The sequence below is a fragment of the Oratosquilla oratoria genome, chromosome 42, assembly GCF_046742065.1.
Source record: "Oratosquilla oratoria isolate Oo_2021 chromosome 42, ASM4674206v1, whole genome shotgun sequence".
Lineage (NCBI taxonomy): Eukaryota > Metazoa > Arthropoda > Malacostraca > Stomatopoda > Squillidae > Oratosquilla > Oratosquilla oratoria.
The window spans coordinates 25,862,179-25,874,678 of NC_134818.1; the positions used below are offsets into that span (position 1 = coordinate 25,862,179).

Consider the following 12,500-nt stretch of genomic DNA (forward strand, 5'->3'; position numbering starts at 1 on the left):
TGTGTTTGTGTGTATATTTGTGTATGTGTGTGTGTGTACGTGTGTACATTGGGCGGAGAGAGCGTGTTCAACGGCTCACTCACTAAAAGAAGAGGAGAATAGGCTGAGAAAGGCATTCCGGGCTAATGGTTACCCAAACAAAGTGGTGAAGAGTTGGACGGAACCACAAAGGGAAAGCGACCGAAGCGCGACGCCACAAGCAGCAACAAGGGTGACGATTCCTTACGTGAAGGGAGCTTCTGAGATTACGGCAAGACTGCTTTGGTGACATAGGGTTAATATGGCACAAAAACCAAGCAACACCTTGCAAGAAGAAGGGTAGCAGACTGTTTTTGAGGCGTGGGCTAGTTACGAAAACAGCATAAACAGATCCGCCACACTTAACCCCATTTTCAGAGGGGCGAGGGAAAGGATAAGCGGAACAGACATCCAACTGCAGACGAGAACCTAGGAGCGGGAGGGGGACTTTTCATCCATACCCACGCCAGAACAAAATTCCAAACATTGGGTCACTTGGGTAATTGTGACAGGAAAATGAAAACAGCCTGCGCGGTGACCTCGCCGAGTGCACCTAATGTATTATTTTTTGTATAAAAAGGAGGATCAACTGCCTCTCCATTGTAACCCCTGAAGACGATCCCCGGGCAAGTTTCGAAACGTCGGGATTAACGTCCGGTGCTTTTTACTTTTTCCATTATGGTTCCTGGACTTCAGCTTTTTTCGTACACACACACAAACATATATATATATATTTTGCTGGTAACCACTAAGGAAATCGGAAGAAAACAGTAATTCATATCTTCAGGGGAATACAGAAAAAGTTGTGTTACAAAGAGGTTTAAAAATAACAAGATTATACACTAGGAAAGGAACAGGCAAGGTGCGAGATGTCACAAAATTAAACACTAGGAAAGGAACTGGCATAGAACAAGATGACACGAAATATTACACTATGAAAGAATCCAGGTGAAGCACAAAAAGTCACATATAAGATAAAAATAAGTCTTGGTACACAAAGTCATCAATGAAAAAGAAATCTAGAGAACAGCACAATTCACCAAATTAATTTTGGTCACATACAACCTGATTACAAATCTTGTTAATGATGAATTTATCTAATTTATAAATGCCATTACTGATATTAAGAGTAGAACCTTCAGAATTTTTTATAATACTACTTTCTATTATGTTTCTATTGACAAATGAATTACAAGAAATGATAGTGGAAGCATTAGTCCAATTAATACAATGATTGAAGTCTTTCATGTGAACAAATAGAGCATTGGATTCTTGTGCTGTTCTAACACTATATATATATTTTTTTATTCTAGTTGATAGTTCTTTGCCCGTTTGTCCAATGTAATACTTTTCACAATCTCTGCAAGGGATTTTGTATATGCAGCCATCAGAATCAGCGGGAGAATTTTTGATTATTAATTTCTTAAAAGTGCATGGGTTATTAAACGCTACTTTAACATTCCATGTTTTAAGTAGATGAGGAACTTGAGAAAGATTGTTACTGTAAGGTAATACTAAAAGATTCTTAATGTCAAAAAGGGGAGGGGGTTGATTCCTATGAAAAGTTTTTTTCGCCAAAGAGAGAGCGTTATCTAAAAATGTTCTAGGGTACTTTAATCCTAAACCTAGGTTAACAATAGACTCAAATTCTTCATCAATGAATTCCGGGCTGCATATCCGCAAGGCACGTAAGAACATAGAAGAAAATACAGATTTTTTTTTACTTTATCTTGGTGTTCAGAGTAATAATGAATATAAGAAAACACATTAGTCGGTTTTCTATAAATACTAAATTTAAAGTCATAACCTTCTCTGTGGATAAGGCAATCTAAAAAGGGCAATTTGTTATTATTTTCTAAATCTACAGTAACTTTTTCTGTATTCCCCTGAAGATGTGAATTACACGAAAGCGCTTGGGAATTACTGTTTTCTTCCGATTTCCTTAGTGGTCACCAGTAAAATTTGTGGATCACGTGTTGTTTATAGTGATCTTTCTGCATATATATATATATATATATATATATATATATATATATAATGTATGTATGTATTCATATAATAAGATTTTCCCAAACCCATTGTTTGATGGCTTTTTGTAGATTTTATTCTGCCTAGTGGTATGTGATTTTATATAGCCTCACTGAAAGGCTTTGTGCTGCTGGAGTTGATAAATATCAATTCTGTATCGTAATTGTACCCCTGACATTTTATTCATTCTTTATGAATCATTTTTCATATTGATAATCGTGTCCTATGCACGATGCGGTATCCAATATTCCGTTTGTGTCTCGTAAGTTTGAACTTATAGATATAATCTTTATGTCTCGTAAAGACTTTTTTTATCTTAGGAAAGAAATACTTTAAGTGAGATAGCATTTATATCTCATAATTTGACAATGAATGTTACACTATTATTACACTATTGTGACACTATTATTACTATTACACTATTGTTACACTATCATTATTATGAATATTACACTATTATTACACTATTGTTACGCTATTATTCCTTTTAGTGGATCATAATGGAAGAAAATACCAATATGAGTTCTCTCTGTCCATAATGGAGTTGAACATAGAAAATTAACAAATAGATAAACATATAGATCCATGAAAAACACACAAACAGGCATGTAAAACAGACAAAGAAAACAACGAAATAACGCATCATTGTATATTACATAGCCTAAGTAGAACTTTATACTTGTGATGTTGCTTATTCAGAGTCAATTTATATTTCAATTACATTTGTGATACAAAAAATAAATAAATAATTAATTACATGAATAAGCAAATAAATTTATACAAAAATAGATAAACATAAAAACAGTAAAAACTTAGACATGTAAGTAAACAAACAAGCAAATAAAACACTTTGTAAACAGGACAACACATTACCTAAATGTTTGTCCAAATGAATCATAACATTTCTAATTGTGTAACATGCAATTGCCTCTACGGGAAGCATTTTCCTTCAGTGACTAGGCGATTGACGAGATTGTTTCAGCTTACTTCTGGAATGTTATTAAAAAAAAAAAAATTACCGGAAAGACTGGCTTCCTCACAAACTGTCATAACTGTTGTGTTGTCTAGGGTCAATAACCCCTTTGTCTATTAACAACGTCATGACTTTAACGTATTTTTATATTACTTAACCCTGGTTAAAATCAAACAATTTTATATAACCGAGGTGTGGACCTCAGCTAAAACGATCGTGCCTATTTTTTTTTTTTTTTTTTTTTTTTTTTTTTTTTTTTTTTTTTTTTTTTTTTTTTTTTTTTTTTTTTTTTTTTTTTTTTTTTTTACACACCCCCTCCCACACCCCCCAGCCCCCGTACAAGCTAATTCTTCGCTTTATGGCACTCCGCCCGCCCCGGCCACAACGCTGGGGGGAAAAAGATAACCCTCCATAATCAGTGTTTTATTAAAAACCAACCAAACTTGTTGTAGATAGAATTGTAGTATTCAAACTGATAAAAATCTCAGAACGATTTGTCATCACAATTGTTTCAGTTTGTTTAGATATGCTTCACGATTACGTCGACCATAATTTGTCACAAACGCTGCTGCCAGATGTAGGATTTTACTCAATTGGTCGTCCTAGTGAGGATTTTATGTGAGGGTTGATTAGTGTTATTACACAAATGCGTAGGCCCCAGTATTTTTATAAGATAGCATACAAGCACACACGTAAACAAAATGCATATGCAAATGTGTGTACGCACACACACACGACTCGGTGGCGCAGTTGGTAGAACGCTGAGCTGCCACGAAAGTGGCCCGCAGCTCCTGGTTCGAATCCTGCCCAGGGCCGAAATTATTTCGGTACTGCTGCGCTTCGGGTCGTTACTCTGACTCGTGGGCGGGGAGTTGGGTGTGTGTGTGTGTGTGTGAAAGGTCATAGCATTACCCATAGATCGGACCTACGAGCTCTGAGCTCTCTTCCGGGAGGGAAATAGCTGTCGATCACGAGTCCAACACGTGATCCAAAGACCAAGTGAATACACACACACACACACACTTTTATTTTTCCTCTTTTTTGACAAGTAGGGTTCAAAAGGTGAGCTTCTGGTCAAGGTCAGCAGGGTCCATTTATTTTGCACATAAGTTTTAGATATCTATTTTAGAAATAACTTTTTTTTTTCATTTACATCTTACATGAAAATAATTTTTGTCTAATACGTAATGTGGACGAATATCATGCACAGTAGTTTTGAGTACATCCAATAAATCACGATGTTTCCCTCAACTTGTATCTCAGCATCCAGTGAATATTATCTTACAGAACCTGAAGCCAAGGACAGTGACCGTCCTTAGAAAGCAGTTTGTGAGTCATACTGTCCTAATTTTTCTTCTTTTTCTTCTTCTTCTTCTTCTTCTTCTCCTCCTCCTCACGAGGAAGCACGTACATGTGCTTAAACGCACACATACATTTACATACAAATACACACGAACATAGACATATATACACCCATGCGCACGTACACGTGCATACACGCACACACGCACGCACGCACACACGCACGCACACACATGCTGGGAAACCCCCTTCATAATGAAAGGGTCAAATAAGTACAAGTTTCAAGAATTCTTGTGTCGTAAGGCCATGCAAATCATCTTTGAATCCTCACCACTACTGAATCACAAACGCTTCCATATTACATAGTCTTTACTTGTACCATACCCAACATGGCGTCTTAACACTCCGTTCTCATTCCCAAAAAAATTATTCCCTTCCATCCCTTATGGCGTTATCGCACTGGACTTTTTTTTTTTTTTTTTTTTTTTTTTTTTTTCCTCCGATTGTTGGAACAGATTTACAACCCGCAGCTTTCGGGAAGGAACCTGATGTGCTGGAGGGAAATAATTTACCCCTAGCATATCAAACAACATTCTATGTAAATTATTGAGAAAACAAAATAGTTTGCCATAGTGATTTTACCGAGGAAAAAGTTGTGGAGGTGGGCGGTACCACCAACTGATTCGAGGTTAGGGGAAAAATAGCCCAATGGGATAAGGCCTTTAGTACATGGAAACTAAAGTATGGCACAGTATGGAACCACAACACCGCTTTCCTCTGGCACATAGTCCCCCGGTTGAAAGCCGGATGAGGGGAATAACCCGGACTCTTTTGTCTACATAGGAAACTCATTCCGCTTGTTATCGGGCTTCACCGTGCACGCCCGTTGCCAAAAGATAATCGCCTTCTGCCTGAATGGCCCTGATAACGGGTTTTGTGAAATGATTATGAAATGAGTTCACGAGCGTGTCCCACTTGGCGCGACTTCAGGACGCAAGGAAAACGTTGAAGAGCTGGACGAGTCACAGACCTGTTTCTACCGCCTGAGTCACCTGTTGGACATATATGCATTGATATAAAATTGACATGAACTCGTTTAATATGCATATAAGCAAGGTATCGAAGCATGTCTGGTTTGATAAACTGAAGGATTCAAAGTAAAAGTGAAGAGTGTGCATATAGCAGGAATGAGATAACGGATTTTGATGAGTGTGTGTTCTCTGGTTCAGGCATCAGGCGAGTCTCATAAGATGCAGAATTACGTGATATCTATTATAGAGTCTTACCTTCAGCCCCCCCCCCTCCGATTTTTCTTCCTCTATTTCTTTTCCTCCTTCTTCATCTTTTTCTTCTTTTTCACGAGGCTTTGAACTCAGGTCACTCATGCTTGAATCGAGTGCGCTACCCCTGAGCCATCCGGAGCACATGGCACTGCACTGACAGCAAAATGAATCAAGCCCATCCTTAAGGCACAGTTATGAAATAAGAAAGCTTGCAAGAGCGTGTTTAGAGACAGCAAGGTTACTGTAATTGGAACCACTAAAAGAAAGAAAAGAATAACGATGAGGCTACATGGGCACACATCCTACGTACACACACAAAACAATAAAGCTACATACATGTAGATAATGTACAACGGCAGATGTGGGTATATTTCCATTAAAAGAAAGTGTGATCAGAGAAGTGGCCCGAAGAGGAAAAGATTGAGGTTGAAAAAAGTGAAAGAGTTACTTATTGTTGACAAAAGGGCATCTTGTTTTGATCTTTAATGAGTTACGGAGACTGCAATGCGTTTTTTTTTTCGGATGCTGTCCATAAGCTGCGAAGGACTTTTAAATATAAGACCAGCGAGGTAGCCAGTGGGCCATTGGGAAATTAATACCTAAGAAGGCGGCCAAGGTTTTATCATAATATATTTCAAAAGTTCAAATAAAAACAAAAAAGAAGAGAAAACAATGCTTCTCAACTTTTTAATACATTTTCTAGCTGTCACCAAATAATTTTATTCTACTTTAAAATTACCCTACACCTATCAAAAGATGATAAAATACAATAGAACCTCGGATCTTGACCACAATCCGTTTTTAAAATGGTTCCAGAACCGATTTGGTCGAAGACCGAAATAAATTTACTGACCTCTTGGATACAGCTTTATCAGGGTGATATTTTTCCACAAAATTTTTATTTCACCTCATTTTACTCTTTTTTCGGGTTGGTCGAGAACCAACATTTTGGTCGACTATCGGAGCAAAAAAAATCCAAATTTCTATTCTTTTTTTCGAGAACCGATTTGTTCGACTTGTGCGACGTTCGAGAACCGAGGTTCTACTGTATTAGCAAGAGTAGACGATACTTTCCGAATATCACTCCGGAGGGACCCCAAACCCGGGTTTCTTTACGTATGCATCATTCTTGGATGCATGTGGACTTCCATGCCAAATTCAGTGAAGACCAGTTACGATATAGCAGAGTTATCTCTAAACAAACAAGCTGACATAGCATGCAGAAGAATGTAGGAAGAAAAAGAGGGTTTGCGGTTGATGGGACAAAGGCTGGAAGGAGGAATTTGGGAGAGGTTGTTTGGAGGAGCACAACGAAAGTAAGAATGGATCTTCCTACATAATGGCCGTCCCTGGAGTCTCTTTATGAATGAAGCTATGCGGTCGGTTTGTGTGCTGAGCCACTTGAGCAAAAAATATGCGGTTAAGCAGCCCCAAACCATCTCGGAAGTTGTGAGACCGGACAGGCAGCCAACCCCCCCCCTCCCCTGCCTCCCACCCTAACTACTCTTAACCACCCACCCACCCACCCGTTCAACTTGTGACTTCTCTCTCTCTCTCTCTCTCTCTCTATATATATATATATATATATATATATATATATATATATATATATATATATATATATATATATCTTTCTCTTCTCCTCTCTTCTCCTCTCTTCTCCTCTCTTCTCCTCTCTCTTCTCTCTCTATATCTCTCTCTCTCTCTCTCTCTCTCTCTCTCTCTCTCTCTCTCTCTCTCTCTCCCTTCTCTCTCTCTCTCTCTCTCTCTCTCTCTCTCTCTCTCTCTCTCTCTCTCTCTCTCTCTCTCTCTCTCTCTCTCTCTCTCTCTCTCTCTCTCTCACTCACTCACTCATTAAAGTGCCTTTCCAAATTTACCCACATTTCGGCTTTGTTGCCTGAGTCCAATTGTTTTCATTTCGCTTTGTGTGGAATATAATATCTACAGTTTCTATTATCAGGTGCTCATTATCCGCTAACTGTTATTGCATCGTTTTGTAATATCCGCAAATGATCCTAACGGTAATATTACCGGTGGTAATAAGAGTAATAGATTTTAATCTACCAGTGGTAAATGTTATAATTGATGATCATCATATTGATGTGTTTGTTAATTAATTTTTTGTTTCTCTCGTTTCAGGATCCTCAGGATCGCATCATACGAAGATGGTTCTCCAGGCAAACTGGACACGGTATGTGTTTATATATTGTATATGTGTGTGTGTGTGTGCGTGTACTTGTGCGTGTGTGTGTGTGTGTGTGTGTGCGTGTGTGTGTGTGTGTGCGTGTGTGTGTGTGTGTGTGTGTGTGTGTGTGTGTGTGTTTGTGTGTAATGACTCATGTTCTCAGTAGAACCAAAACCATTAAACTAAGTAACCATACTGGATGTGTTAACATTCTGTTATAGTTGCTATTATGTTTGTTTGTTTTTTGGGGGGGGAGGTGACGTCATATATTTAGATTTTTTTATATGGATGCTCTTGTTACGCAAGGGGTTTCTCTCAGTATACAAAACATAAATATGCAATTTCATGTCAAACGCACAAATCGATTGTCTTAATGTCTCATTAAAACGCTCTTGAATATATGTAAGACTCCAGATTTCCTTGAGATACCTTGTTCAATACGATTTTACACTTGACAGACTAAAGATGAATTATTGTATTTTATGATGTCACAAAGTGGCATAAAATCGTCAAGTCAATGACTTTTTTTTTTTTTTTTTTTTTTTTTTTTTTTTTTGGTAACTTGAAATCGAAATACTTTTTTCCATGACGTCACAAGTCGTCGACCTTTCGTCTAAATCTCGTCGACCGAGATGCTGTTGTGCGGTTTTGACTTCTCCCGCAAGATGGGCTGCTTTCTCCTATCAGGTTGCCGTAACTTTACCTTCCCTCTTGTCCTGCGAACCGAAAGGCGATGTGGTTGAGCGTCGCGAATATTAACCTTAGTCTCTGCTTTTGATCAATCTGTAGGCGAGAACCGGGCGCGGTAGCTGATTTTATACATATCTTACATAATGAATGAATAGATAAATAAATGAATAAATAAATGAGTAAATAGATAAATGAATAGATAAATAAACGATAATTATGCAGCTCATTTTCTCAATCAAAATTTTCTGAAATATCAGGAATTTTCAATATTTGCGACGAAACTATTTTGGAAAAATATAAATGCTTTCTAGAAAGTAATTTTGATATTACCTGAGGTTTTCTTCATTACGGAGATTTCATTCCAAATTTGGATTTTTGTTAATTGTAAGAAAGAGAGAGGGAGAGAGAGGGAGAAAGAGAAATATATTATCATTAATCATCACTTCTTTTAAGGAAACCTCAAGTTATAGAATAATTCTTATATTAGCAGCTTAAACCTCTTTTGCATTTCCAGTATCAACTAAAGGCTCTGTAGAGCAATTCAGGATCTTATGTACCAACCTAATGTTGTCATTATTTCTTAGAATACTTACAATATTCTCAATAAATGTATTTTGATTTTGTATTTTAAATACATTAATTTGGAAAAAGTAAATGTATTCTGGGTAAAGCGAATTTTTAGCAGAATTCTTAGGATGTATATTTTGAGTATATATTTTCAATAAATGGATTTTAGTCAATTTTTTTGATACGTTTTGAGTAAAAAAAACAATCAATGTATTTTGAGTAGATATTATCAATAGATATATTTTGAGTAAACACTGTCAATGAATGTATTTTGAGTGAAGAACTTTTAAGATGAAAGGATCACCCCTTTACTCCATGTTATTTATTTATTTTGAAATTTTATATATAAATGTTCAACTCAAAAAAAAAAATCATCATAGACATTTTTTTTTTAAATGTCAATGAAAGTTAGTTAACTCATTGCTATGAAATCATTATAGTTTTGCAAAGAATAAATTACTATTTAGTTATAAGTTTTAGCATAAAGACAGCAAGATCTGAGTGGAGATGTATTTGTTTTCTTTAAGTAATACAATCGATTGCGATACGAATCAAGCAACACCGACAAGAGAGCATTGAATGTCTTACTCCACTGTGTTTGATAGAAAACAAACTATAAAAGAAAACACTTAAATAGTCAGTTAAACAAAAATTAAATAAAGAAGTACTGTAGGCTGATTAAAACATAGCATATTGCTGGATGTTTACGTTAACAAATCTCAAAACTTTGAAATATTGAACATGTGATCACATTGAATTTTTTTTTACCGTAGTGACAAAGGAAGCACCATATTATGATGCTTCAAATGATAGAATATTGATAGAAATAGTGTAAATGAATAGTAGAAAATATATAATGAGTGTTGGATCAAAGCTAATGCACTTTATAGTCTGGGCAGTGACAAAGAAAGTGTCATCCAATCAATCTTTTGGATACCCGCGGCCCTTAGGCGTGCGGCAACGGCCAACAGGCTGCCCCATGGGTTACTCATGGTTGAGGCTGTATTGTTTTATCATGGATGTGTATTTGGGAGTGGAAGACAAAATAGTCCGTATCTTCTGTGTGGTGAATGCATCTAGGACAGTGGCTCGCCCCTTCATGAATTCTCAACATTCGTGTAGCTCCCGGCTCGACGGCGCAGTGGTAGCGTTCGCAAACGCTACTCCAGTGGTCCGAGCTCGTAACCCGCCCAGGGCTGAAATGATTTTAGTATTACTGCGCTGCGAGCCGGTACTCCAACTCTAGTGAGTGGGGAGTTGTGTGCGTGTGTGTGTGTGTGTGTGTGTGTGTGTGTGTGTGTGTGTGTGTGTGTGTGTGTGTGTGTGTGTGTGTGTGTGTGTGTGTGTGTGTGTGTGACAGAGAGAGAGAGAGAGAGGTCACAATATCACCCATAGATCAGTTATATATGAGCTCCGAGCTCTCATCCGGGAAGGTAATAACTGTGAACCATGGTGAATCCCCTTAATTTTTCTCCCAAATCCCATCCCACCATAAAAGGTAAGAATAAATAAAAAAAATCAATAATGATAATAGTAATAATGATAATAATAATAATAATAATAATAATAATAATAATAATAATAATAATAATAAGATAAAATGTTGATAAAGAGAAACCCTTTGTCTTATCACAAAGTTGACAATCATAATTATCTTATACTTGACAGATTTTTGTGATATGCCTAACTTACACCACTAGACTATATTATGTGAAATGTATAATTTGTAACAGCAGTCAATGGCTCCCTTAAATTATTTTCACTTCTCCCTCTGGTCCTCAGGTTAAGAATCACTGATCTACGGCCCACAGAGTCTATTATCAATCCAGTTTTTTGTTAATATTTTTCTAGTGCTGGAAAGAGGGTGTATATTATTGTAAAATAAGAATACATTTATTTTCCACACCCTTATGTTAATATCCCCTCCCCTTCTTTCCAAGAGCAGATGTAATACATTTTACATACACAGATTGAACATGTGACCTCCCTTTACGGGAATCCAACCGAGGCTCGTAAAACTGGTAGACCTTGACGCTGACCAATAAACCATGACGATGCTTGAGGGAGTATAGTTTGTACTTACTACCCCTTCCGTACACTCCCAAACGCACGCATGGCTAAGAACAAGCCTTATTTAAGGAATTCTAGTATAATCAAGCACTACAAGATAGTTGCTAACAAGGGGCACCTTAGCTTACACTCTCCGGAAAGACGAAGAATGCGGTTGATTTGATAGAGGTACTCAAATGGGTCAAGGGCTTTTACAAGGATGATACAGGCAATATCATCATCATATCAAGACAGCAGGGTAAACTATTAGTGATTTTAAATTGTACAAATTTAGGTTTAAGAGCGAAATAGGCAAGAACTGGTTTACCAACAGAGTGGATAACGTATGGAATAGACTTAGTAATCATGTAGTGAGCGCTGAAACTATTGGTTACTTTAAGAGAAGATTAGATAACTTTATGGATGGGGATGATAGGTGGTAATGGACACATAACTCCCTAGTATAGCCCCTGTGGTCTCTTGCAGTCTCCTACAATCTTATGTTCTTATGTACACTCCATATTTCGTCAAATTGAAGAAATAAATTCCAATGCTTATGTTCCCTCCTTTAGGAGTGATCAACGAAGAGTTTACACTACCGGACTACCCGCTGGTGGGGGAGTGGACCATTCAAGTGCGCGCCCTTGGCCAGGTGGCCAACAAGAAGATTCTGGTCGAGCATTACTTCCGGCCACGCTTTGAGGTAACTATGCCTTCCTGCACTGTATCAGTATCCGTGCTTAAACCTTCCGGTGTAGCTATGCCTTCCTACACTACCTAAATGATCAGTATCATTAATGTTTAACCCTTTTGGTCCTAGGGGCTCTTCCAGGCTGAATGAAATTATCTGGCGATAGTCAGAACGATGGCATAAGAGTCCTTAACCTTCTCGATTTTAGGTGATGAATAAAATCGTCTGGTGTTAGTCATGTAGGACGACTTTCTGAGGTTTGCAAGGCTGCCCGAAAGATGCCCATGGCAGTTGAAAAACGGAAAAGCCATCTCACCATGACAAACAGGCTATGTATCCCCCAGGATCTATCCTCAAGTCCAAAACGGGTGCGTGGGGTGGTCGGTCAAGCCTCCATTTCACTGCGCAACTTAGACTCATGACTTCCCTGGAATAATCTCACAATACCCATAAATCACTCGGCTCCTTAAGCTCAGTGTTTTTTGTTGGGTACCAAAGTGTTAACTATTAGCTGCCCACCGCCCAGAAACACGAATGACGTATGGGTCTTCTGCATGTGTTCGCAATTACCCTCCCTCCCTCCTCTTCCTCCTCCTCGCTCTCTTTATTAATGGCAGCTGCCTCCCCGTTGTCCTCAACACGTGCTGGCCAAGACTGTGTCCTGTTTAACAAGGGCAACAGCTCCTGTCCCATACCGGGGTAAATAATTCTGGT

At 37.9% G+C, this 12,500-nt stretch overlaps 1 protein-coding gene across 4 annotated transcripts in view; it reads left to right on the forward strand.

Annotated features, from left to right (window-relative positions):
* LOC143021487 (CD109 antigen-like) overlaps positions 1 to 12,500 on the forward strand; it is a 689,873-nt gene that overhangs the window by 527,476 nt on the left and 149,897 nt on the right. For all 4 annotated transcript variants that reach the window (XM_076179031.1, XM_076179029.1, XM_076179030.1 and 1 more), the window contains 2 exons: positions 7,744 to 7,795; positions 11,668 to 11,798. In XM_076179031.1, coding sequence (XP_076035146.1) covers positions 7,744 to 7,795; positions 11,668 to 11,798 — 183 coding nt within the window. The remainder of the gene's footprint in view (positions 1 to 7,743; positions 7,796 to 11,667; positions 11,799 to 12,500) is intronic.